We start from the raw sequence: 27,894 nt of genomic DNA on the forward strand, positions 1-27,894 counted from the left end.
GCTTCCTTGCAGTCCAAACAAGCGATCTCTGTGATATATCAGTCAACTGACAGCCGCCTTGGCAATAGTGGGTGAGGCTGCAAACTGGCCACTACCACTGAACACATTTGTGGTTGAGAAATAAGTTTTTAAAATGGATTAGAAACGATTTTGTTGGATTTTGACAACACAGTGGATTTATTGCATGTACTGGAAGGTTAAAGTGGTTGATTTTATCTCACATGGCTCATTTACTTTAATAGGCTGCATCTTCCTGAGGTTAGTTTTGATCTATTGGGTCAAGTGTGATTTGGAAAAAAAATGTTTTCCCAGTCGCAGAAGAAATTTGACAATGAGGCTGAACAGAAGTGCCGGCTGAAACTCAGAGCTCCAAAACAACTTGTGATGTTAAACTGTACTGCAGAAAGTTGAATCCCCTCAAAAGCCTTCAACACAACAATAACAGACTTTATGTTTGTACATCCACAAATGTATTTTGCAAAACACTTTCCCATCACTCTTTGGTATTGAGTCTTTCACATAGCGACCTTCACCGAGGCACAGGAAAGGTTCTGTGTGCGTGCAATAATGCAGCATGAGCATCAGTGAACAGCAGCAGCAGGCTTAGTGTTTTGGTTGTGACCAGTGGCGGGCCTGCAAAGGGTCACTTGAGCACTTTTTCAAAACGTTTTGGCTGATACTTGCTTTGATTTCTGCACAATCTGTTTCCCAAAGTGCTGCAGTCAGGGAGTTTATATCTATTGATCATTAACTCCATCAAAGAGGTCACGTATGGCCGCTTTAATTACGGAATGAGTAGTAATGACAAAATTCAGAAAAATGCAAAAGGTGAAATCTGACTTTTGCTTCGGACCTGGAAGAGGTCTGTGCTCAATTGTACTTTTCATGTATTAAATTTACCAAGGTGACTTAAATTGACAGACTGAACGACATGACTTGACTAGTCATCAGCTTTATAGTTTGAAATTGCCATTTGACTAAGCAACATGACTTACGACTAGCGATAATGACTCAACTTGCTTGACATATTCACACTTTAGCCTGCCAATTATGCTATGTAGTCAAAAGATTTGTAGTCGCTTCTGTTTTCTTTAGGTAAGATTTTAACCTCAATGGTTAATTTAGATAATTTATATATATATATATATATATATATATATATATATATATATATATATATATATATATATATATATATATATATATATATATATATATATATATATATGAGAGAGAGAGAGAGAGAGAGAGAGAGAGAGAGAGAGAGAGAGAGAGAGAGAGAGAGAGAGAGAGAGAGAGAGAGAGAGAGAGAGATGCCCATTTCACGGTAAAATCAGAGCATTGTCATGAAATGGCGAGTGTTGTTTTGCTTTGTTTGAATGCTGCTGTGTCAATTACCATTTTGTGTTTGGGACCCTTTTCCGGAGCATCTTCATCCTTATGTTTATAGTGTTGCTTGTTCTGTAGCCATAAGGGGACACAAACCAGCATATAATAACTAAATAACTCAATAACTAAATTTGTTCTGGAGCCACAAGGGAACACAAGCCAGTGTCTTATTGTGCCGGTCCAAAGCCCGGAAAAATACAGAGGCTTGTGTCAGGAAGGACATCCGACATAAAAGCCTGGCCAAAACAAACGTGCGAATCAAACCTCTGAATATGGAAGACACTGATTCGCTGTGGCGACCCCTTGAAGGGAAAAGCCGAAAGGAAAGGAAAGAAGTTTGCCATTGTTGTTGTTTTTTTAGGGTTCATGCACAATGGACTGCTGGATACCATGCTGGCGCATAGCAAATTCTCGCACCCCTCTACTGCAAGAGGCAGTCTAAATCTGTGCATGGTGTCTTTGATTATATATTGGTAATTTTACTGTGACACCGATCTTGTCGTAGTTATGGGCATAAAGTGAACTGCCTTGATTCGCTGACAATTAAAGCAGCTTCTTTAATGCTCCTTAACATTGGCACACGAGAGGTGCAGTCCTTGACATGATGGAAGAAGAAAATGATTTGCTGGAGGCCGAAGTGCAAAAATACAGTGAGACCTCAGCTTACGAACACTTTATCTTACGAACTTTTCATCTTACGAACGCCAAATTTATTAAAATTAAACCTTGAAATACGCACAACTTTTCGTGATACACACCCACCACGGCTGGCGGAGTGCTCTTCGGTTCTTCGGCGGAAGCACACGACCGAACAGCACTCCAGCCGGCGCTACTTTCCACGTCCCCTCTCTCTGAATTCACACGTCAATTGCGTCCGAGGAGCTTTTTTCAGATAATTTTACTATTATGGGACCGAAAAAAACCCACCACGGGCTCGTGTTCAGCCGGAGAAGACACAGAAAATAAAATCACCGTCGAGAAGGAGATCACTGAGAAACACGAACGAGGTGTGCGTTTGTGGCGTCACATGTGCACACCGCGGCTGCAGCTTTACCGTGTTGTGTAAACTTTACACAAAGGCGTTATTTAGTCGATGCTTTCACGTGACTAATGGCCCCGAAATTGTCACATGCAAGTTGACAGCTGGGGCGGCGCCGCCGCTTGCGACACTTCGATTTCATTTCATTTCAACGAGTCGCTGAAGCTTTACACTGTAAAGCTTTTAAGCGAAGGATGGTGGCAATGGTGGAAATGGAGAATGTTACTCTCAGGGAAGTGACAGTGTGAGAGATGTGTCAGGCTGAGATTCACATGACAGCCGCTGTGTGTACATGTGACGCCACAAACGCACACCTCGTCCGTGTTTCTCACATCGACTAAATATCGCCTTTGTGTAAAGTTTACACAAAGGCGTTATTTAGTCGATGCTTTCACGTGACTAATGACGCGTTTCATTCCGCGTCTGTGGAATCATCGGACTCGCGCCTTTTGTTGTAAGAAAATCTCTGCCAGCACATACGGGACTCGAAGTGGATGCAGATGACATCGAGGAGCTTGTTGCTGACCATAATGAGGTCCTCAACACAGAGTATTTGATTTGTGCAGGCTTTTATTGAACAGTACCATCCAGAAAAGGCAATGAGAATCATCAACATGATGAATGATAATGTGATGCCTCAGTTTCGTAAGACCTTACAAGTCAGAAAGCAACAGGTGTCAATTAAGAGCCATCAATGACCATCACAAATGTAAGTAAAGTTATACAGTGCAGTGTATTTCTTTCATTACAATACAATAGCACATTTATTATACCTAGAATAAGGTATGTTGTGTGTAGCTTTAAGGCTTATTTAGTTGAAAAGTATATTTTATGGAAACCTGGGAACGGATCATTCCCATTTTAATAGTTTCCTATGGGAATTTCTTTTGCGATACACACTTTTTGGCTTACACACTCTGTCTGGGAACCAATTAAATTCGTAAACTGAGGTCTCGCTGAGATTAGGTTAAATTAAATTACATTAATGAATAAATTATGAAAGGAAGAGGAAATATGAGGGTTTAATGCACGTGGTTGTCAAAAGCTTAAATGAAATAATATGCGATTTCCTACACACTCTTGAAAGGTATAATCTGTCTCATATGATCTATTCAAATTAATGAAAATAGTCAGTTATGGTTCCTGCAGCACGACTCCTTGTGATTTGTTATGCTGTGTCTAGCTAATAATGTCCAGCAACAGTAACGATGACAACCCAAAATACAAATGAAAATCCACTTTTTTAAAAAAAATTATAAAGAATAATTAGCAGAGTAGCATCAATGAAGTGATGGACAGGAAATGCCAACGACGAGAACCGGGGGCGTGCACATTCTGTGGCGTGACACTCGGCCTGAAAATATGGAACCTGTGCCCGACGAAAGACGACAAATGGGGCTGGAAATGTAGATGACTGCGACATTCGACAATTGGGAGACGAGCGACGCCGGTTTGTGATGGCCTCGCCCCCCGGAGAAGGCGAGGGAATCGCCGGGGGCGTTGCGTGGAGACACATCGGTGTAGCCTCGGAGCTTTCCGGCGAGAAATGCCGACTTGTGTACTCGTCCCTCGGCCGACAGTCGGACGTGTGCCTCTTCTTCGTCAAGGGGGAGTTTTTCGCCATGGATGCTCGCTGTGCACACTCCGGTAAAAAGGCTCGTTTAAAAAGCCATGTTAGCCACGCCGCGGTTACAGTGGACAATAATCATGCTCAAGATTTCCCCTCCTCGAAAACGGATTTCAAAGTAAAACGAGCCATTCGTTTTGACATTCTGGTTGACGTTTTAAACGCCCGTTTGCATTTTAATGCATTAAATAAATACAAACCAGGCTCGCCTCTGACAGTCGGCTGACTACATTGTAACACACTGAGAGTGTTATTACTATCTGATGCGGAATTTCAAAATAAATTCTTCCTGAAATCATCGCAACAGCTCAATACTGTACTGTATTTGTTTTTCGACTTGCTGCTATGAATTAGGAATTTCTCCATTGTGAGAGAAATACAGCCTTTTTTAATCGTATCTTGTACTCACCATAATCAAAACAACATTGTGAATTAACACTAAGGACAGTACTGTGTAAGTTTTCCAACTTAAGCTAAGGGTGGTTATTGGAAATAATATGGTTACCTGGTGAACATTTCTTGTGTTTCTCAGGAGGTCCGCTGTGCGACGGTGACATTGAGGAGGCTGATGGAATTCTACGGATTTTCTGTCCATGGCATGACTACGACTTTGACCTAAGGACTGGGAACTCTGGGACGTCGTTGAAGGTCAGTAATGAAAGTGAAAGTAGCCTAGGGCCCTTTGTGCTTTGTTTGAACCCTAGAAGGTTGTACATGCTTGATGATTGTGCCTGTAATAATGATGCATGTCACATAAAAGCTTCATCGGATGCACCCGAGGACAGCTGTCAAAAGTAATATCGCTAGTCTAATGTCTTCCTTTTTTTCTACCGGTTCAGCAACAAGTGCATGAAGTCAAGCTGGAAGATGGTGACGTGTACGTGAAGCATGCGAGCTGTCTCTCCTTGCAGCCGTTTCCTGTCAATCACACGAGCTGAGCTTCAACCTTCCATACCCCTGACCAAGATGCCAAGTTGCTGATTATAAGACGTCCTACCGGTAGCGAGCACACTCGGGGCTATTTATAAGACTTTTCCCCTCCAAGTCCAGCCATCTGAAAGCGTTCCCGAGTCTTATCTGTCAGTTGTTCAGACTTTGTACTTTGATTACAAGTGAAGTCAGACAATGATGATATCAGGAAATTGTCTGAAGGAGCCATCGGGACATTATTTCACTTCGACGAACAAACTTTTTGGTAGATTTGAGAAAACAACTTGAACAATCTTGGAACTCGATACAGAAGAAAAAGTTGTGCTGGGCCAGCACAAGCTTTGATGGATTCAAATTACTTTTTCCAATTGATGATTTCCTGTTTTCACCTCACATGTGATCTTTTACTGCCTCAGCTGCTTAACACTGAGATTAGTTTATTCAGTATAGCTGTTTACCCATGCATCCATTTTCTTTAGGAATTATCCCCGCTCGGGGTGTTGGTGAGGTAAAATCTATCCCTACTTAAGTTGGGGAAGAGGTGAGTTCGACCATGCATTGGTCACCAGTTCATCACAATGCAAATTTCTATACAGCCATACAAACATGAGCAATTTTCATTGATTCGGACATGGTATGATATTTTTTTCTGATTGTTTAGAAAATGACAAACATTTCATCCATATTTTTCAAAATCCTTTAGATAAAATCCATCCATCAATTTTCCGTACTGCTTGTTCCTCATTAGGGACGCGCGGGGTGCTGGAGCCATTCCCAGATGTCTTCGGGCACGAGGCAGGGGACACCCTGAATTGGTTGCCAGCCAATCGCAGGGCACACAAAGACGTACAACAGTCACTCTCACACTCACACCTAGGGACAATTTGGAGTGGTCAATCTGCCTGCCATTCATGTTTTTGGAGTGTGGGAGGAAACCGGAGGACCCGGAGAAAACCCACACGGATCCAGGGAGAACATGCAAACTCCACAGAGGGAGGCCGGATCGGGACGCGAACCGGCAACCTCTGCACTGTGAAGCCGGTGTGCTAACCACTCGACTACCGGGCCGCCCCCTTCGGATAAAATACATTATTTAAATTGTGAGCAATTGACATTCCTTATCACTGGGACTGCCACTGTACTGATGATGATCACATGACTCAGTTATTACCTTTACTCAGAAACCGATGGCCTTTACAAACCGGTGGCCTTTACAGAAATCTTCCACAAACGTCACAAAGTGACATGTCCCTTTCAAGATTGGCCCAAATAAGGGTCTCCTGTCATAGAAAATAGATTTTTTTTAAACCATTCTACTGACGGATTGGGATGGAAGGTTGGTTTGACAGGAGAAGGTTCTCGACAACAAATGAATCATCACATGAAGAAATATTTGTTCTTATAGCTATGTGTGTGTGTGCGCGCTTGTGTCAAGTCTTTAGCAGCGGGTGTCGTTCCTCAGTTGGTTTTTTTTGTCAGCTTCGTTTCCTGGCAAAGGCACAGTCGCCCAGTCACGAAGGTGTTGGTGCCTTTGCTCCATGAAAGGAAATTTTATTACGATCATAATTTCACTGGTGAAACCTCACTTGAGAGCACATTTGAGGTCTTGTAGTGGGCTTTATTACTCATCAGCTTGATGGGAAGACATGGTATTTAATTATGTGCGTACACACATGCACAAAAATGAGCTTAATGCATTTTATTGTATGTTTTTTATTGCATTTGACAAACTTTTAAGCCAAGCAACCCTGTCTGGCACATGATGTTGGTGCAACCTATCCCCTATTTTCAAGTTCTCTGTAAAATGAAAATAAAATAGTGTTGTAAATTTGACACAACGCGGAGAAGTATCATTAAAAAGTCTGCCAGATTTAAATGAAACAGCCAACTAAATATAAATGAGGTTGGAAAGTGGTGAGAAATTCATGCCATTATTTATCCGTTTAGAAATGGTGGGTGTGTCTGTTGAATACGCCAAAACACACACGGCTCACTGTTAATCAAATACCAGTACTTGTTTTTAATGCCCACACATCCCTAAATGTTTGAGCCACAAATGTACCTCCACTCAAAGACCTCGAAAACCTTAAATACATCACAAATATGTTGAATTAAAATAAATGTGACACATTACATTACAAATGCCACATTTTGATTTCAATCATTTCCAAAATTTCCACACCATTAATGTGATTCATAACCTGTAGATCTCCTTCCATCAAATTAAATTGTTGAGATCAAAGTTCTACAAATCATGCGGTTATGTCCGATGAAACCAAGGTTGAACCTGAAAATAATATAATAATTGCAAAAGATATGTTTGTAGCAAGTACAACTCATCATCAGAAGAACACCATCCCGCGATACGAGCTTCATCATATTGTGGTGTTGTTTTTTGTTTAATTTTTTTCTTCAAATGGAACTCCGTCCTTCCACAAGGCGGAATGAATTATGAACGGTTCGAGAAATCAATCACTGAAAGTACAAAATGCCGGTAGACCAGACAAAGGTGCTGCAACAGTTAGACCAGGGGTCGGGAACCTATGGCTCGTGAGCCATATATGGCTCTTTTGATGATTGCATATGGCTCGCTGATAAAACTAAATACATATTGTCGTTTTATTTCGCCGTTCATTTCCCGTTGGGGCTGCAGTTGGCGGAAAGCGCAATTTTGATTGGATGATACTGACCTAGAATGGCCGAAAGCGCCATTTTGATTGGATGATAGTGGACGTCATGTTGAAACAGGTAAACGGCCCTTTAAATGAGCCCAACTAGTGCACTTCAGCGTGAATGCACCAGAGCATTAGAGGAGAGAAAATGTTCTGATTCTAATTTGCAATGAAACAGTCGAATGTCAGTGACATTTTAACAAGCCCCATGTTAACGTTAGCATCAACATACCTCTGCGAGAAGTAGATCTCAGATAGCAAGTGTGGAAGCTTATGAGCCATGTGCAGGCTAGCTAGCAGTAACTTCGCCTCTGGACTGGCAAATTGAATTTCATTCCGATCGTTTGCCTGGATTTTTACCAATCACGAGGAACGGAAACCATTCATGTTAACAGTGAGTACTATCACAAAGTTATTTTAAATAATACATTCTGATATTTTGTTGAGAAATGGCCAGGCGCGCATGTGTGTGTGCGCGCAGTCAAGCGTTTGTATGTGCGCGCGCGTGCGTTTGGCTCTCACTGAAAAACATTTCTAAATATTTTACTTTTATGGCTCTCTTAGTCAAAAAGATTCCCGAGCCGTGAGTTAGACTGTGTGCATATTTACGCGACTGAGGTTATCTTACATTTTCTACTATTTGTTTCGTTTTCAACAGCATTACTGGTTACATCAAATATGGAAAAAAATGTTGAAATAAATAGAGTATAATGTCATGATTAGTTGAATTACAACATAAAATATTTATATCCAGAGCTTGTAAGCAAAAAAAATATATTTCTTGTATCAGACAAAGTATAAACTTCATCACAAACATTTATTTACAGTCTCTTAATCATACAAAGTTTATACAATACACCATTTACACATGAGAAGTGACAAGGGTCACCATGCAAATGTTAATGTTTTTCAAGCTACAATTAGAGGCGACTTCCTCCAAAGCAGAGCGGCAGGTGCAAATTATCACCCCAGACGTTGTGGGAGAATGTTCAAGAATGATCTCTGGGCTAAATTATGATCACTTTGGGATCAATTGAACTGTGACAAAAAAATACATATCCAGCAACCTGTTGCATGAAGATGTTTATATTTGTCTTAAATAAGTAGCGTCCAATCTTAAAAAAAAAACATTTGATTCACAAGCTCACAGGACATGATAACCAATGCCACAGCTCTGATATGACCCTAGTGGAAAATGGCTGGAAAAATGCAATTCTGATCTGTTGCATCCATACCCTTTATATTAAGTTTACTTTCATTGTGTGTGTGTGTGTTTGTTATGTAATGTAGTTTGAAGAGAGTGAAAGAGAAAGCAAATCTCTCTGCTTGGTCGGGGTTACAGGTTTATTTACGTCACCGTCAAAGACTTCCTCAGCAATTGGTATGCAACTATTGGAAATATTGCCCTTCAGCATGTGTCGAATTCTAGAAAGTTGGCTCAGAATTTTACTCCGAAAGCTAAGATTTCAATATCGGCCATCCAATCTGCAACCGTCCCTGATTTTCTTCAGCCTCCAACTCATCGCCAAGTGGAAATGTTATTACGACGAATGCCCTTCCCATTGAGATCGTTTTCTTTCTGCGCAGACGAAATCTAGTTTTTGTGTGCTTTGCCTGATGAAATGGGGCTTAAAGTCGCATCATTTTATCCCCAAAACTCTGCAAATATTTTGCCTCTTAACTGTCCTTTTATGTTCCAAGTATCGGTTAGAGCAGCGTGCTTTTGTTTCCCATGCAAGGCCTTGGCAAGGCTGTGATTATTGTTACATTACCGCTCAAACTCCAGCTTTGTTCTCATGAATAAGCTGCCGCTGCTGTCAAAGCATTTTTCTAGCTTGCATATGCAACCGCTTGTCCTCAAGCCTCTCGCGAAGGACTGCAAATACTCCAATTACTTCACTTTTTCCTCCTGGACCAAACATTTCGTCCATCACAAGCTCTTCTTTCGACAGATGTCCGCTCAGGTCTAAAATTTCCTCCAGTTGCTCTGCAGATGTTTGACGTCATCATGGCCTGACAGACTATTGCTATCACTCCTGGATTCAATTATCAATTCACCTAAGAATCATGTTTTGGGGGATGTAGGAGAGAACAAGAAATACGCGTTGGAAATTCAAAATGTGACGAATGACAGTCAGCCTGACGAGTGAAAAGTGTCGATTTGATTTGTAATCTCAGAAATTAGGTAGGCGGGGCACATTCAGAACTGGTTGCCAGCCAATTACTATATTACATCTTGGACAATTTAGAATGTTCCAGAAGACTCATAAATGTGACTCTCTGCAGTTTGTCTAATTGCTGTTCCTTCACAAATATAAAAAAATTGAGCCTAAAATTAGCAATTTCCACTGGAATACCCCATACCACACCCCTGGCCATCTGACAGTTGCCGCTTCATCTGCTGTGTTTCTTTCTGATTGAATATTTTGCTTAAACAAAGAAACTCCTTTTGTTACATTATTGTTTATTTTACATTATTATGTAATTATTGTATATATATGTATATGTATGTATAATCTGTATATGTATAATATATGTAATTATGTAATTATTGTTTATGTTACATTATTGTTCTCAATCCACAGCTTAATGACAAACACAGAACAGCTGAACAACAATTAAATCTTGACACCAATTCCGTAGGTTTTTTTAGGTGACACATCAGCAAATGTGTCAAGTCATGCCATGATGCCCGTTTTGTATTTGTATTGCTGAATCTCAGTCGACCAAGTGTCTTATTTATGCACAAAATTTAGATGTCTAAAAATGTCACTTTTGACCCCAAACGGCGGTTCACTCGCTCTCTTTTTATTCTGTTTGTGGACGAAAGACTCATTGTAAAACAGTTTTTACATTGATTATCACAAAATGGATCTGTAAAATGTACATTCTGGAAAGTCAAATATGACTCAACTTTTCAATACATGCCAGTTAAAGGACAACCGACGTCTCCGGACAAGTTGTGTCTATAATTTGTAAAATGGCTTCAAATGACTTCTACTGAGCATATTTTGCAAATATTCCACCGCATATAGCTATATTTTACGTTTTAAGACTCGCGCTGAATATCCCGGAAGTCTTGTTTTTGAGTTGGTGACGAGTCCTCACCCTACGTCACTGAAGGAACGCCCCTCAGCGAGAAAGGACATACCTTGCATCACCTCAATGCATTTTGCAATACTTTGTTTGGTCTGATCCGTGTTGATGGCTAAATTAGAAGGAAAACACACAAAATAATGCGATGGTGAATCCTTGTGTGTGGCACCAAGCATCTATTTGATATTCACTGACAAAAATTGTAAGGAATTAATCAGCCCGTTTCCACGGAGCTTTCCACGGAGCTTTGTCACCCTCTTCTGCCTCTTTTCGGTGCTACATTTCCCCCCGCAGATGACACACTTTTGGTGCTACATTTCCCCCCTCAAAATTACACAGAATAAATTATTTAATCGATTGCAAACATGTATGTTTTCCCCTTCAGAACTATTTGAATCATATTCATAACAGGATGAGTAACAAGAAAGCATATTCTCCGAATCTGAAACCATTGTTTTGATTCTCGAGCAAGGCAAGACGTCTTGCCGTGAAACCACGAATATGGGGGCGGGACCTTCTGAAACTGGCCACTTCCGGTTTCAAATTGAAGTACTTTTTAGACACTTTAAGTCATTTTTATTGGTGTTTTGCATTTGACTAAAAATATCATACTGCGTGTTTTGGGTATTTTAGATGCTATAAAACGTTTTTCTGATGTCAGTTAGGAAACAAAAAAGTGACGTCGGTTGTCCTTTAAGCTTTCCATACAGCCACAAGATGGAGGTCTTTCAGGAAGGGTGGTACTGGAGGAAAATATATATACCGCAAACCTTTCAAGTCAACATAATGATTATTGGACATGTTCGGCCAGGCTCAACATTTTGCTGTTTGTCTGAGTTTGGTCATTTCCCTTGAGCTAAAAGTCCCTTGAGCTGAATGTCAGGTTTTACTCCCACGATGCGATTCGCCTCAGGCGAAAATCTAGAAATGACATTTAAAAGCATATTAGTATTTGAGTTTCACTGATATGACTCGCCATGGGAATAGGTTTTCCTCCGAACTTACCTCTTGACTCTCTCACTGCCGTTGTTGCATGCGTGCAAGTGTCCTCCTCCTGCTCGTAGTGACAACCCGACGCCCCTGGGTCCCGCCCTGTTGCTCGGAGGGATAGGCCACTACTCGAGTGGATGACCTCTGCACCTGCATACCTTCCATTTGCCTCATATCCCTCGCCATCTGTGACAGTGTCAGTCCTGGATTGGTCTGCAACCGCTGGAAGAGGCTTTCTCTGTTGATTTTCCTCTCCGGACAGCTGAAAGTCAAAGCCACGCCCGAGTCGGACTTCATCTCTCTGGAGAAACCATCTGAGGTACCGTCAAAGCAGCGGCCGATGGCGATTTCTTTAGCGACCCTGGGATTCTGGTCCGTGACTGTGTATATACCATAATTGTGTCCCAGAGGATCCACAGGGGCCAACATGGTGAAGGCATGTGAGTCGTTGTTTTGCGCAACGGGGGGGTGTTTGATGAGGTACTCCTGCAGTAGGCTGTTGGTTGCGATCCTGCGACAGTTCCCTTGTGGAATGACTGAGATGAGTGATCTATCCACCTCAGCTTGATCAAACAACATGCCGCTACATTTGAATTCCACGCAAGCTGCCGAAGTGTTGGCCTCTCGCATGTCTCGAGTGCTGCGTATATCTCGAATGCCATAAAGTTTGTCGATCGTCTCTGGGTGTGATCCTCCCAAGTTTCTCGACCTGACCATCACTTCCTTCTGTCCGTGGACCTTGACTTTGATAAAACATGCTCTGAACTCTTGAGGGTTCGGCCACCATGAGAGGTAGTCCCCTGTCCAGGTGGTCAGATCCGTCTCCTCGAAGGGTACCACGTTGTATTCGTATTTATCCTTCTCCACTCGGAAGAATCTGAAATGATTTGCATCCACAGGTGCATTTTCGCAGGCGATTAAATTCTGGTACGGATAAATGGGGCCATTTGTTTCATCCACATTGTTTTGGTTGGGTTTTGGCAAATTGATTCGAAATGCTGTTTTCTTCAGAGCGGGATCTTCGTGGTCTGAGCGCTGGTAGTCTATTTTATCCAGATAGGGCTGAGACACACCGATGATGTTTGGATTCATTTTCGGGGACGAAGGAGCTGCTTCCAGTTCCTCACCGCCCATCATCGCTGTGACATATGCAGTATAAGCATCCGGTCTCTGGGCGTCACAGAAGGCTGGCAAACAGGCTCCGTTGTGGCCAGTTATTACACTGTCAAAGCGACCCCAAGCCCTTGGATTGGAAGAATATCCCGGCTTAGGTTCGAGGTTGATCAGGCTGATGACGACCCCTTCCAGCTGTTCGACGGGAAGAAACTTGTCACTCATGTAGGCACGGACTTTGACGTAGCAGCGTCTGTTTTCAGGCACGTCCAAATTGAAGAGCCTCCTCTCCCTGATCTCCATGTTGCCGATGAGAAAGGTGCGCTCCTCACGCTTGCTCCGTCCATGCCCACCTGTAGTTGTTGTACTAGAGAAGTCGCCTTCCTCTTCCCACACTCCTGTGTCGGGATTTAAAGACCACAGTTTCATTTTGGGAATGTGCTCTTGCATCTTGACATGCTGCGTGTCAAGAAGGACTTGGACTGCTGCGGCCCCGAGAACCTCCTTGTTGCTCTCGTCACGAAAGTCGACTGAGAACATGCCGTAGGTCCTCAAAGGGAGCATGTCACCCTCGGGGTCCACAAAGTTGAGGTCGCCAGGGGTGGCAGCAGCCGTGGTGATGTTTCTGGGGTCTATGAAAGTGACACTGGCTTTTACTGTTCCCTCATAAACGTCTCCATTGTCTTTGTGGAAGGAATTGGCTGGAATCACCAACTGTCCAATCGGGTCTTCCCCTTTCATTTCTCCCAGGTTGATAGCATTTGTCTCACCAGAATCGATATCAATTGGAGCCTGCTTCCTCATGACCTTCACATCATGGTAGATTGATCCACCCTTCTTGTCCAAAATGAAGACTTTTGGCGTGTCAATGAATTTCTGAGCGGGGTCGACAAAATTCACCACCAATCTCTGTGTGTCTGGAGTAACTTGAATGGTGAAACCTCCCTGGTATCCAGTGGTGCCAACCCTCTCTTTGCTGATGTAGATGTGACCAAAACGCAGTGGCTCACCATCGTCAGCAGTGACCACTCGGCCTCGCACAAGCACAGTTGGCTGCACACACTTTTGACAGCTGCACTGGGATACCGACCGGATCGGAAGTATGTAGCTCCCGCAGTCAATCGTGCGACTTTCCATCGCTTGGACTCCGCAACAAAACCCGGTGCCATCTCTGCAGCGCATATCAAAGTCCAGAGAGCCAGCGCATTTGTTGTGAGGGCAGCGGCCAGCGTTGTAAAACTTGGAGTTTGTCCCGGGTTGTACGCAATCCAGCGGCAGTCTGATCAGATGCGCCTCAGGAGTGGAATTGCACGCTGGCGCTCCTTTTGCTGCGAAGTTGCAATAAACCAGGGTAGGTTAGGTTGATACGTCAGGTAAAAATGACCAAGTGGATTCACATGAAACATTGCTACTTGTTCTCATCACTCACAAAAATCCCAGACAAAAACAACATCTGAAACTGGATCTAGTGCACAACTGCTATGCAGTGACGTAGCGCGGTCAACCAAATTTTGAGGGGAGCAATATTTCACAAGTGAAATAATGGGTCTTCAGGGTCTGAAATTTCTACTCCACAAATGACATTTGCATTATGCGTGGGTGTAACTAAATAAAGTTTTCTGAAATATTTGGAACTAATGAGATGTGGCTGAAATAAATAACACACTGATTTGCTTTGGCCGACTTTCGCCGGCCATAAGGGAAAGTACGGTGCCCCAGCCTGCAGTCTCCCTCCTCATCCCCAAACTAGTTTGGTAAATGTAAACACCAAGGGGCCAGGTGTCCCAGTTGTCTTCGGGCACGAGGCGGGGGACACCCTGAATCGGTTGCCAGCCAATCGCAGGGCACACAAAGACAAACGACCAGTCACTCTCCCACTCACACCTAGGGATAATTTGGAGTGTTCAATCTGCCTGCGATGCATGTTTTTTGGAGTGTGGAAGGAAACTGGAGGACCTGGAGAAAACCCACGAAGGGCCAGGGAGAACATGCAAACCCCACACAGGGAGACCGGAGCGGGACGCGAACCGGCGACCTCTGCACTGTGAAGCCAGCATGCTCACCACTCGACTACCAGGCCACCCCACCAGTACTCCAAATTTTAAAAAATGATGGTGCAAAGTCTACAAAGAATGGGTGATTAACCCTTGGTCAGTTGGAAATATGAGCTTGTTTATTTAAAAGTATAATTTTCTGACCAATTACTTGATCGGCTCATTTGCCGCAGCAGATCTGGAGGTCTGTCAATGACGCACTGGTTGGAAATCACAGTTTTAAACTAAGAAGGGTCAAAAGTATGCAGTATGGGCAATGGTCCACCCCTATTTGAATGTATATTTCTGATTCTTATCAGAGAATGGCATTTGTGTGAATTTCATCTCCACCTTGGCTGCTTTGTGAGTCTTTATCTTTTGTAGAGATAGCGTCGCTTTTTAAAGAAAATGGCTAACGATAACCAAAGTAAAAGGTCTTGAACTTCAGCCAGACTGTCTGATTATTTTCCCCCTTGTATTCCTCCTCCCCAAAATGAAATAGGCCATAAAATATCTCCCCCACCTCCTTTCCCAGATGGGTGTTTTTGGTCCTCTTAATGCATGGACACGGCTTACTGACAAGGTCTAAAAGCTTAAGGTCACTTCCCCTTCAGCTGCAATATTCCGTCTCTCAAGACCTGGAATGAATTCTGCGTTTGCTCTATCCTGTGAAGGATTGCAAGTAAATTTTGTGGAGTCAGACAGATCGTCGAAGTTTATCGCACTACTGTGCATTGACAAAAAAAAGGGGGGTTGTAATATTATCATTTGGATGCTGATTTTCGCTGGATTTACATGTTGGGAAAAGAAACACACAGTAGCTCGGGCATGATGGATTTTCAAGACTTACCAATGACTGTGAGGGATGCTGGGGAAGACTTAATGCTGCCGGCAGAGCTGCTGGTTTTGCAATAATACTGTCCCGCCTGCTCCGGCTTCAGATCTTTCAGTACAAGCTCTTCTTGAGACTTGTACAATTTTCTGTCCAGCAGAGTGTCATTGTGGTACCTTTACCGTAGAGAAGTGCAAAGTAAAGAATCATATTTGGAATCGTTAATGTGTTTCTTGTAATGGCAAAACGGAACGGAAAAGCCGAAAGGAAAAGAAGAAGGAGGAGGAGTTTATTTTTGTTTGTTTACTTTTTCTAAAAAGCTAACATCCAAGAACAGAATGCTTTGGACCCTAGGGGGCAACTTCCAACTTTTCAAAAAAATCACCTTTTTTAAAAATTTCAATTCATCAATGTATCCGATCTTTTTTTCTCAAATTTATTCCCTTAATTCAAAAACAGTTCTTTCAAATTGACTGCAAAAGACCACAACCTGATTTTGATTCAGTGACATAACACATCACAATTTGGTCAGAAAAATATCGATAGGAAACATGATCAATCAGTCTACTTTCCCAGAGGATAAAAGACAACTGTGAATGTTGTACGTACTTTTTCTCAAAACAAGGTCTCGCAATAATTCGTCAATAATCAATGTTTTTGTTGTGGATTTGATAGTGATTCGTTGATTCATAACAAGCCATGCACCAATATCACCATCCGTGATGTTCTTTGTGCTCAAATCTAGACAGTCCCACAATTTGATTTGAGGATCTTCGGTAATAAGACGTGACGAGATGTAGCCTCTCTTAAATTGCACATTTTACAGTCATTTAAATACAGCAAGGAACATCTGCTTAATAGATATGTGGCCTGTTTCAATTCTGGCTTGCAAATGGTGCATGAGCATGTAACCGTTATGCCCTGGCTATGGAATAAAGTCCATGTTTAGTTTTTTTTTTGGTTGTTGTTCTTGAAAGGAGGTATTTATTTGCAAAGAGGCATTTATTTAAGCGAATGACGCAACTGGGAACTAAATGAGACACGGGCCTATTTAAGCCTAGGCTACCATTTGCAGAAATAAGGTGTTGACACGAGACCTGAACTCACCAGTAGTATTTGTCAGGTGTTGGCGATCCTGTCGCTTTGCAACACAGCAGCACACGGCCGCCTTCGTAACGCACTTTCTCCTCGGGATGCTTCACAATGTAGGGTTTCTCTGTGAGGAAGCAGGGAGCAGCATCAGCCTGAAAGACTGCCTTGAGAGCTCATTACATTAGTATACATGATTCACATGTTTGGCCCAATGTGTTTTTGGATATGAAGTTTTTGAGGAATTTGGACTTTTTAAAGCAGTGCAACGTGGTTTAATTGTATTTTGCTTTTTAGTTTCCATGTAACCGAATGCGTGATTTTGTGTAGTCTCTAACGAGCATGGCATTTGTACCTGATGCATATTAGCATATTTGACAATAGCTGACTTTGACTTTAATGCGTTTTTTAAATTTTTCTTCTGTTCTTGATTTGGAGAGAAATCAAAGGGAATTTATTTTTGGGAAATGTCACGACTGCATCGTGCATCTTTACTTTAAGAAATCAACAGTTGTGTCTCATGATTAAAAAAAACTAAGCAAACAAATAAATAAATACCAGCATATAAATAGATAAAAACAGACAGACAGACAGATATATAAGGCACACCGGACTGAAAGGTGCACCTTCAATGAATGAAAAAAGGTTTTCCAAATATATAAATACAGAAAAGTTTCCGAATATAAGGCACACCACATTATAAGGTGCTCCAGTAAAGGCTGGGGCTATGCGCTACTTCTTCTACATGGGAAAATGGAGTCGTGTCTGCTGGCAGTAGTTGTGAGACCTGTTCAATATTGATCACATATGAGACGCACCGGCGTACTAGTCGCAGGGTCATCTGTTCAAGAAAATCAAGCCTTTTGGGTGTGCCTTATACAATGGAAAATACTGTATTTTTTCCAGTATTTTTTACTTTTCCCAATTTTCCATTGCCTAAAATGTATATGCAGTCGCAGACTCTTTTTCAGAATCTTTCAAAAATTGGGGGGGGGGGGGTTGCTAGTTGTCCACTTGGGGAAAGTATTTGGGAGTGTTTGGGCACACATTATGCAAGGCAGAGTTTTTGACAATGCTCAAAATGTTAATTTTGTAATGCTTTTCATCTGTTTTTTTTTTTGTTAATTTTGTTTTGTTTTTTTGGGGGGAGGGGTTAACATTTTGTCAGGTGGTGTAGGCAGCCCACCCAAAATCCATATGTTGACTATTGTGATAGCAATGAATGTATATCGACTCACCAGCTGATCTGAGGACGCAATATACCCAGGAAAGGCCGGTGCTGTTACTGATGGAGGAGACAGTAACAGGGGCAAACTTTCCCTTTCTGATGATAAGCGAAGTGACGTTGGACGAGCAGATTCCCTGCATCCTGAAGTGGCCTTTGGCATCCGTCCGTGCACGGATGACTTTGGGACGGCTGGCAAATGCCACCAAGGCCCCTTCCACAGGGACCCCCGTCACACTGTGGACGTCGCCCTTCAGAACATGGCCATCACACACACAGCGGCTGCAGTCTTCATCTGGGCGGCCTTCGGCGCAAACGCGCTGACATTTGACTGCAGGGACAATGAGCCAAAGTCAGTCGCATGTTGGCAGTGATGACGAAATACTGTACGTCACCGTCCTGCATCATACCTGGGCATGGACTCTTGCCACACTTTTGAGTTTCAGTGGCCCGTCCAGTGCACTGTATTGTCTCTGAGGTCCTCACGCAAGTCCTCCTTCGAATCCTCCGACCTCCACCGCATGTCACGGAGCAAGACCCCCAGCGTCCCCAAGGACTCCACATGGCTGCTTGCACACAGGCAACAGGATTACTTTCATGGAAATTTACCAAACAACCCTTGCAAGGAAAAATGGATCCGAAAATGGATGGGTCACATGGCAAGTTAAAAATCCTCGACCGCCAACAACAATTTCACAGATAAACAGGACATTAGGAGGAAAAGAGGTTTAGGAGTTTTGTCATCACCTGTACATGGAGGCGTGGAGCACTCCCTCCTTTCTGAATGGTGGCCATGGCAGGCAGGAACCAACAGTAAAGGCATTGGCTGCATGCTCATGCAGCTCCTCTGGCGGACCTGGATGCCCACATCGCTGCAGACGGTAGTCGTGCATGGACCCCACTCACTCCACTCGGTCCAGAAACTCTGCTCTGAGAAACAAGTAGGAAAAAGAGTGCTGTTTAAAGGGAAAAGATATATACACTGCAGTAGTAGTACCTTAACTTTAGAAATTAGTATTTTTTTCTGCAACCAGGCTTGCAACACAAAATAAAAACGACCAGTTGACTCCTCCTAGCTTAAAACAGTTAAGTTTATCACTTAAGACAGTGATAAATTTGCAATTACTACTCTTGGACCATGACTACCTGGTGGGCACTGGAAACGGACATGGTAGTTTGAACATGTGCGTCCGTAGGGTTGCTCCTTGTTGATGCACCAGAAGCCCTTCTCCAGACTGGAGTGGACTACTTCTCCCGTTTCTGCCGCAGCAACCCAATCTGTGGTACGAGCCTCCATCGCTGTGGGTCTTGAGCACACTCTCTCCCGGTAATAGAATCGAATAGCCTCAAGGCGCTCGTAATCCCCGTTCCCACCGGGGTGGTCAATATTGAACCATGACGTCCACTCTGTCACATCTGCAGACAATCAGAAGGATACTGTCAGTAGAAAAAAGGTTTCGAACAAACTCAAAATTGAGTCATGGTGTCAATGTGTTAAAATTCGAAGATGGATCTCAGGCTTTATATCTGAAGAGATCTGCTCATCAAATTTAAATTGAACGCAAATCAGAGGGTCATTGTGAGGCAGATGAGGCCCGTGATACATTCAGCAGGAAAACGACAATAAATGAATCCATTGGGAACCCATTCAGGGAATGTGGCGCATTCTTCAATAACAGCAGAGACCTCCTCTCGGGGCCTAAATCATTTGTCACCTGTGAATCATTGAATCTCTACCGGATTAATAGCTAAAAGGAGCTCATGTTTCATTCAAACAGTAAGTACTTTTGGAAACCCCCATAGGAAATGAATGTAAACTGAAATTACATCCTGATTAAAAAAGATTATATAGCTCAAGATTATATAGCTCAAAATTCAATACGCGGAATTTCCCTGCTGGGATTTCAATAACCGTAATGGATGAATGGATAATATTGTACATTTAAAAGAATAATGATAGTTCAAAAAAAACTTCAAATAATATTCACATTGTAATCCATCATTGTTAATATCGTATGTCGCAAAGTAATGTGCCTACCCAAATAACCTCTGATAGACTTATTGTTGCTAAGATAACTGTGCCCAAGGCATCTGTGTAAGCTCTCAGTCGTACAGGAGTGGTCCATCGATGAGAAGGTTTCTTCAGCCGTCATCTGTACAAAAGTGAAGGTTTTGGACGTTTCGCCTCCTATCCAAGAGGCTTCGTCAGCGAACTAAAGTGTTTTTTAGTTCGCTGACGAAGCCTCTTGGATAGGAGGCGAAACGTCCGAAACCTTCACTTTTGTACAGATGACGGCTGAAGAAACCTTCTCATCGATGTGCCCAAGGCAGTATGAGTTTGTGTTTTACATGAGTTCCGTTACATTAATGTTCAACATTTTTCAATCTTTGACATTTTTGGTGTTCTATATGAGACTTCCTGACAAGAATTTACCACTAGAACACTGTCTTGGTGTGCATATAAAGCTAACGCAAATGTTGCGCACAAATTAGCCACACAAGACACATCAATAACGAAGGGGCTTGCGCGGGAGGAAGCTTGGTGTTTCCCTCAACTCTAATTGAAGGGGGGCATCAACATTAGAGGGAAAAACTATCCGAGAACATTTTGTGTCGTATAGATTAAACATTTCATCAATTACATAAACATGGATGTTCTTCATCCAATTGGAAGAAAACTTAGTGGTGGGATTTTGCTGCTATTTTGAGTGCAGCTGGTCCTTTGTCATAAATAAGAATCCATAGATATGAGGGTAGATATGTTTGTCTATTTATGTCATGGCATGAATATTTTTATTTGGTTCCTGTGGCTCTGTACCTGTCGCTCCCGTATCTGCAAAACCATTTGTTGTCGCTCTCCTTCTCCTGACTGATGCACTCTCCTTTCGAAATTCTGCCAGCAGAAAGAAAATATCAGCTGTGCAAACAACATGAATTTTATTCTGATTCATTTTAACACAATCATATGGTTTCTAATTGACCCAAATTCCGTGAGATGTGATAAGGGAAAAAAGTTTGTATGGCTTTTCGGATTTCATTGGGAGCCGTAGGAAAATTTTAAAGTGCCAATGCGGCGTTTGTGTGTGTGTCTTATAACTCGTTCCAGTGGCTAGTGTCTCCCAGTGGCCCATGGTTTTTATGGCTTCGCCTTCAGCCTTTCTAACAATGTCAGCAGCATATTAGTTTGATGGATTGAGGAAAGTGAGATGTCAACGCCAGCGATCCAATGATATTCTGGCCTTAACAAGCCAAAATGCAGCTACTGACGAGAGACTGGATTTCTTTCTGGTCTCGACCAAGAACAACAAATGCCAGCATTTACAGTGCATTAGCATAGCGTAATCAAGTAATTTGCTGAAAAATAAATGCTGTGTTTGATTGGCACAGCAGAAGAGTGTCTTTTATGCTTTTAAAACAAAAATATTGAATAATTTACTTTAATCCACAATAGGATGCTTTCAAGCCGCATTCATTATTTCAAAAGGTTAGTTTGTTTTTGTTTGTTGTTCAAAGAGGACATGAAGGTAGCTGGTGTGAGAGAAGAGGATGCACAAAACGGGGATAGATGGAGGACATTGATTTGCTGTGGCGACCCCTGAGTGGAAAAGCGGAAAGGAAAAGAAGAAGGAGTTTGTTTTTGGTTGTTTACTTTTTCTAAAAAGCTAACATCCAAGAACAGAATGCTTTGGACCCTAGGGGGCAACAGTTTACAAAACAAGACAAACATTTTGCTAATGAAAAATTGTTTTTTTTAATTTGTATGGATTTTTGCTGCTTATCATCATTTCACGATGCTTTCTGATGACAGCAGCTTTAAACCAGGCAACCACTTCGAGTTTTTACAAGGCGCCTAATGGTTTGAATAAAGTTGAAATAGGAAATTTAAATTAGCCACAGTGAATGGTTTTGTGAAAGTTACTTAAGCTATGAAATATTTTTTTATTGTCTTTTGGAAATATGAACATGTTCAGGAGTTTTTCCACATCTGCCTCATCACATAACCTCAGCTCACACCAGCCAGTACGACCTGTAATTTCCGACGGACACTTAATGTCCTTTGTCCTTGCACAGTTTCCAAGAAGGCTACACTTTTCACACTCTTGCCGATGAACCTTCCACCTGGACATTTCCACCAACGTGTCAGCAGTTGAAACGGAGCTTTGGCTGACCAACCCAAGCCATCCGTCATCACGCAGGAAGGGGAAAAAGAAACATTAAAGCAGGGATGTCAAACTCATTTTTGTCGCGGGCCACATTAGAGTTACTGGTTCCCTTGAAGGGTCATTATAACTGTAAAACTATATAAGGAAGTAAAGAATGTTTTTATTTAAATCATTCACTGCCATTCCTGAATGTATTCAGGAATTGAAAAGCATGATGTGGAGCTTTATTCATCAATGTGTTCGGGTTTTTGGATTTCGTGCCAATAAAGGGCTGGTCAGACCTCTGGCAATGTTTTCCCTTCCATGAGGGGGCAGCATTTGCCTTTTGTCCATGTTACCGCTTTGTTACAGCTTCAGCTGTTGCTAAAGTGCTATATAAATAAATATGTATGTGTGGCGTCACACGTGTGTATGATTTTGAAGTGCGCTTTTCAACCCTTTCATGTCTTTCAATTCCTTGATCTCCTTGATGTGCGTCTCACCCTGACGCATAGCACACGCTTGAAAATTGTATAAAAGGAGCTGTCGCGGGACAGAGAGAGGGGGCGAACCGCGGGGCAGAATCATCTCAGACTCATCTCGGACTCACGCCCGGCTAATGCCGGGCGTCGGACGGACATCGCGGCACGACTTGCTCAACTCCACGCCACGATCAAGCTCTGCGCGTCACCTGCCTGGGAGATCTGACAACGAACCTACTTACAAATAAAGAGAAACGTCAAACTCTTTATATGTACATGTATTATATTGTATTTTGTGCAGCCGCCCCCATTCGCCCCATTTAACTCTGGAATTAACTCTTTTTTTCTGATGTAAGAAGAGAGTCTAAGGTTTCTTACATTAAATTGAATGTTTATGTAGACCTAAAACTCAATATTCTGTGGGTCCTGCAATTTGTGTGAAAATGACGAAAACCCTGGCACTGGCATTGACACGTTTTTGCACATAGTCTGGCATTGAATGAGTTAAGGTACTATAATAAGGGTTTGGGGGACAGGAAAACTATATACAGTAAAGTCTCGTTATATCGATATTCAAGGGAGTCCGAAAAAATATCGATATAACCGGGACTATCGATATATCCGACCCTGTTTGCATGTAATTTTCTCTGTGCGTGCATAGAAATAGTATCGATATAACCGGGACTATCGATATATCCGATATCGATATAACGAGACTTTACTGTACTTATAATTATGTACAGTACTTATATTTTATAAAAGAGAATTTGAATTTTGTTATTTTTATTTTTTCACCATGATCATTTTTGATATGCTGTCATGGACAACGTCAAATGATGTGGCGGGATAGATTTGACCCCCAGGCCTTGAATTTGACACCAATGCATTAAAGCGCTGTCAAAGGCTGAGAGGGTATGATGTAGATCACAGGTGTCAAAGCCCGGAGGCCAAATCTGGTCCGCCAGATCATTTTATTCGGCCCGTGCATGCAAATCAAGCAGGTCAAGTGCCATGATGCTTGCTAAAGTCCCAACCAAAATTTAAACTGTCCCAAACAAACCACAATAACAGTCATTATTTTTTTGTTCAAATTCGAAAACTAATTATTAATTAATTTGTTGTGCGTTCTAGATGTAATATGTGGAGGGGATGCAATAATCTAAAGGTTCCTCAAATTCAGAACAGCCCTCGAGAGGAAAACTGTAACTACAATGTGACCCGAGGCAAAACATGACTTTGATACCCTTGATGTTGATCATAGAGTCTGGTTAGCAACCCAGTTCCGCTTATAGTGCCCATTGTGTGCCGCGCGAACTACCGGATGACGATTCTTTTGACATCTTAAACCATGACAACTGCCACTCTTATTTTAGAGGTTTTACCACTTGCATTTGCGACATAATGGCTCCACGCCCTTGCCTGAGCCATACATCATGTCTCTGAGAGAGCGCTGCTAAATAAAATGGGAGTGTATGGAAAAGGCTGCAGTCTTATAACAGGTAGGACCGTGTCAGATGGAGGCTATATAGAAGTCAGAAGCTTGTTTATTACGCATGCATTCCAGGAGAAGTCATCAATCCCACTTCACATGTTACATAATTTGTTGGCTTCGTCGAACAAGACTGCGACGTTGACACAATCTCTGACTAGCTGTCTACTCGCTCGACAATGTGGGCAACTCTGGCACGTGTGTCCATGTGTTTGTGTGAGATGATATCTCTGCCATGTCATATGGAAGCTGTTTTTCGCATTTGGCCGCCTTCTTTGTCGAGGTGTGCATGGTCTTTTTCATTTCCCTCAAATGTTTGGATTCCTAAAGCATCTGCGCCTCATTAAGATATGCAATTGTGCTCCTAACATTAGCTAATGATGCACATCAGCTGCATGATGTGAAGACTTTTTTTCTCAAATTCTTTTACGATACAAGAAAGTAAAGCTTTCATTTCCGATAGTGTTCAAATATGATTGGAGTCAATCAAAATTTCTCAATGTCCTTATCCGAAAGGCTGCACGGGAGTTGAAAATTGCCCAAAGACTTCCATCAGGAAGGAATTACTCCCACAAACGTCCTTGTATGTAAACAAAAAATACATGTACAAATAATAGTATCAGAAAGATTATACATTTATTATATAAAAACAAAAATTGGCGAACAAAAGTCTATCACCAACACACAATAAAGCCATGAAGTAGATACTATACTTTAAAAATAAGTATAAATGAAAATTGTAACTGAGTGTTTGTCACATTTTGTCGGTTCGCAATTCTCATAGATTTGGTGAAATAAACTATTTTAAATTAATTAATGAGCCTTTCCTATGAAATCAAAACATTTATGCATACTGAATCTGACACATTTTATTATTGTAATACAGGGTAATTAAAAAAACGGTTAAAAAAACAATGTTGGTGGGTTTTTTATGTTAAAATCACGCATCAAAACACAATCGCAATATTGATGAAAAAAATATTTATGAACATTGCTTTGGGCTAACGCTAACTTTTTCTCCACAGCTCTAAAATACACAAAAAAGAGACAGGATGTTTTACACATGCCAAAAAATGGCCCATGAAGTGAAAAAATAATGAACAAAACAATAAAAAAACAAGATGTGATGTTTGAAGCAAGCCAACTCTAATGACCCTTCTCTTATTCTGTTTCTAGCCATTAAAGTCATCTGGCCAATCGGCCGAGTCACCATCGAAACACGCTGCCTGTTCAACTCCCAGCAGGCCTCCAATTGATTGTCACCTTCCATCTCCAGCCCACATCTAACGGCCGCACCATTAAGGCAAGCGTGTTGAAAAGGTCTAAAAGCAAAGCGTTTTTTAGTTCTTTGAGCTCTGCAGCACAAGTAGCCGGCCGCCTTCAATTGACCAAACAAGTCGTGAACCGCCACCCTTCAAAGACGGTGGGATGAGTGAGAAAGCACTTTAAAAATTATATATTTAAAACATTAAAGAATAAAACGTGCCCAGATGCAAGTTGCAACTCGCTCTACCTGTCTTTCCTTTTTTTAATGATTCCATTCTCTTAATGAGCCGGACTCCAAGCCAACAAATGTGGATAATGGGCTACAGTGTAGCCGCTACACTCATATACATTCAATACTTAATGTCTGATTATATGAGGCGCGACTGGCACAGTGCTACAAAGGGTCACCTGAGGACAAATGAAGTGAAGTTCACAGAATAACGTTAATGTGGGTTGCCCCCATTAGATACCAAGGTTTTATTCATTTTTTGAGGGGACACGAATTTATGGCCATCTGCAATATGTTTACTTGCATAGGTCTCCCAATCCAAAGAGACCTATTAATTCATTGACCGCCAGACGATGTGCAAAAATGTGTCCACTCCAGTGCCAGGGTTTTTGTCATTTTCACTCAAATTCCAGGATGCACAGAATATTGAGTTTCAAGACTAAATAAACATATAATGCAGCTTTAGAAACCTTACTCTCTTCTTTCATCAGAAGAAAATAGTTCATTCCTATATGGGTCTGGAGTTATTTGAGCTTGACCAGCTGAACCAGCGCTTTATTGGTACCACGCAAGAAAAACCAAAACCCGAATAATTTGGGAATCGTGCTCCGCGTCATATTTTCATTTCCTGAAATAAATTCGGGAATGGCAGTGAATGAGTTAAAATGTAGCCGCAATCACATCAGTGGCATTTTGAGAAATTAAAAATCATAAGCGTGTCGAGCGGGGCGGAGGTCGTGGATTTGATCCCAGCCTTTCTGTTTGGAGTTTGCATGTTCTTCCCGGTCCTGTGTGGGTTTTCTCCGGGTACTCCGGTTTCCTCCCACATTCCAAAAGCATGCAGGGCAGTTTAATGGAGCACTTAAAAGGGTCAATAGGTGTGAGTGTGACTGTGAATGGTTATTTGTCTCTGTGTGCAGTGCGATCAGCTAGTAACCAGTTCAGGGTGTCCCCTGAAGATGGCTGGGATAGGCTCCAGCACCCCCAGCATCCCTTGTGAGGATGAAGCGGATTGGACCATGGATGGATTTAATTTGTCCTCATGAGGGTCACTGGTGTGTTTACGGGCACTAAGTAAGCTAAACCCTGAACTCGTCACCAACCAATCGCACACATACAAAATAAATGCAAGAAAAAAACAATCTTAAGAAAATAATGAATATAAAACAATATATTTTGAATAAAAGTTGGTAATATACATTCCAGCTCAAAAAACATCTTATGGTCGTATGAGGGCCCCACCCTATTCCTTTTTCGTGTTTGAACTTTTTTCCACGAAAGGTACGTGGAGAGTAGTTCCAAACGACCATTTTTGGAAAAAAAATCTATTGGTAGTTCAGTGTCATGATTTATCATGACACTGGACTACCAATTGATTTTTTCTCAATGACATTTATTAGAAATGAATACACATTATTATTATTATTTTTATTTCGTTCCCTTATTCAATGCAATCTCATGCCGTTACACTTTAATTACAGTTGGGACCATTACCCACTTGTCATGCAGCTCCGCTGTTTGAAACATCACATCGGCAACAATGATAATGCTGTCATTACAAACGTAACGTACGTGTCGATTGTGAAATTTGTTGGAGCTCAATGGAGCTCTTTATTGACCAACATTTGTTAATTTATAACAAAGTCAAACGGACATCACGTGATGTACCTTCCACATGTCATACAGTTGGAGCGCACGAACCGCCGTGGTGGTCCTTACAGTACCATACACGCACACGTGCGTTCTCGCCCCTTTTATCCAATGAGCTCACCACCAATTTCCCCTCCCAAATCTATCCTCTCATCATCTCATCGACACGAGATCAAACCTCATTCTTTCATGACATTCACTTACCTTGGCCCAGAGCCGCAGAAGCCAGGAAAGCAAGCAGGAAGGCCGTTGTTTTTAATCCTGACATGGTTGCCTCCCTGTCACTCAAAAAGCACTAAACGGGTTGAACCGATCCCCCGGTTCTTTCAGGTGTGTGAGATTGTTGAGAGGTGTTGTCTCTGTTCAGGCCGCAGTTGTTCAGTCGGAGGCGTGAGGCCGGTGGTTTTTAAAAAGATGGAGCGACGTGGGCGCTCGCCAATCCGGCCCCTCTCTTCTCACCATTGGTCAGTTTTAAAACAACATCTGCGTCCTCTCTATATCATTTTCCACGGAAAAAAACTGGGGCTCAGGGGGTCGGTAAGTCTGGGGTGGGGGAGCACTCACAATGCTGAGCGAGAAGGGGAGGGAGCGGATGCTAAAA

The 27,894-nt window shown here is 42.2% G+C and overlaps 2 protein-coding genes across 2 annotated transcripts; one reads left to right on the forward strand and one right to left on the reverse strand.

Annotated features, from left to right (window-relative positions):
• The first annotated feature begins 3,157 nt into the window (after positions 1-3,157).
• On the forward strand, positions 3,158-6,851 carry LOC148895602 (Rieske domain-containing protein). The gene is made up of 3 exons (XM_089000729.1): positions 3,158-4,075; positions 4,588-4,703; positions 4,895-6,851. The coding sequence occupies exons 1-3, from the start codon at positions 3,886-3,888 to the stop codon at positions 4,991-4,993; spliced, it is 405 nt and encodes a 134-aa protein (XP_088856855.1). The 5' UTR covers positions 3,158-3,885; the 3' UTR covers positions 4,994-6,851.
• Positions 6,852-11,215: 4,364 nt separating this feature from the next.
• On the reverse strand, positions 11,216-27,692 carry cilp2 (cartilage intermediate layer protein 2). Its single transcript, XM_089000728.1, has 10 exons — positions 27,498-27,692; positions 20,854-20,928; positions 19,182-19,451; positions 18,783-18,965; positions 18,446-18,601; positions 18,049-18,366; positions 16,829-16,937; positions 15,740-15,897; positions 11,759-14,184; positions 11,216-11,674 (listed from the first exon to the last, which is right to left on the reverse strand). Exons 1-9 carry the CDS (start codon positions 27,559-27,561, stop codon positions 11,771-11,773), a joined length of 3,747 nt encoding a protein of 1,248 aa, XP_088856854.1. The 5' UTR covers positions 27,562-27,692; the 3' UTR covers positions 11,216-11,674; positions 11,759-11,770.
• Positions 27,693-27,894: the final 202 nt, after the last annotated feature.

This window comes from Hippocampus bargibanti, linkage group LG07 (genome assembly GCF_051943395.1).
Source record: "Hippocampus bargibanti isolate YZ-2025 linkage group LG07, ASM5194339v1, whole genome shotgun sequence".
In the NCBI taxonomy this organism is placed as follows: Eukaryota; Metazoa; Chordata; class Actinopteri; order Syngnathiformes; family Syngnathidae; genus Hippocampus; species Hippocampus bargibanti.

Bases quoted from the DNA above. Each gene is read 5' to 3' on its own strand.
- cilp2 (XM_089000728.1), bottom strand. From the start codon at position 27,561: ATGTCAGGATTAAAAACAACGGCCTTCCTGCTTGCTTTCCTGGCTTCT. The intron at 20,929-27,497 runs GTAAGTGAATGT...TTCTGCTGGCAG, and splicing joins TTCTGCGGCTCTGGGCCAAG to AATTTCGAAAGGAGAGTGCA. The intron at 18,602-18,782 runs GTGATGACAAAA...GTGTGCAAGCAG, and splicing joins CTCCACGCCTCCATGTACAG to CCATGTGGAGTCCTTGGGGA.
- LOC148895602 (XM_089000729.1), top strand. From the start codon at position 3,886: ATGGCCTCGCCCCCCGGAGAAGGCGAGGGAATCGCCGGGGGCGTTGCG. The intron at 4,076-4,587 runs GTAAAAAGGCTC...TGTGTTTCTCAG, and splicing joins TGCTCGCTGTGCACACTCCG to GAGGTCCGCTGTGCGACGGT. The intron at 4,704-4,894 runs GTCAGTAATGAA...CTACCGGTTCAG, and splicing joins ACTCTGGGACGTCGTTGAAG to CAACAAGTGCATGAAGTCAA.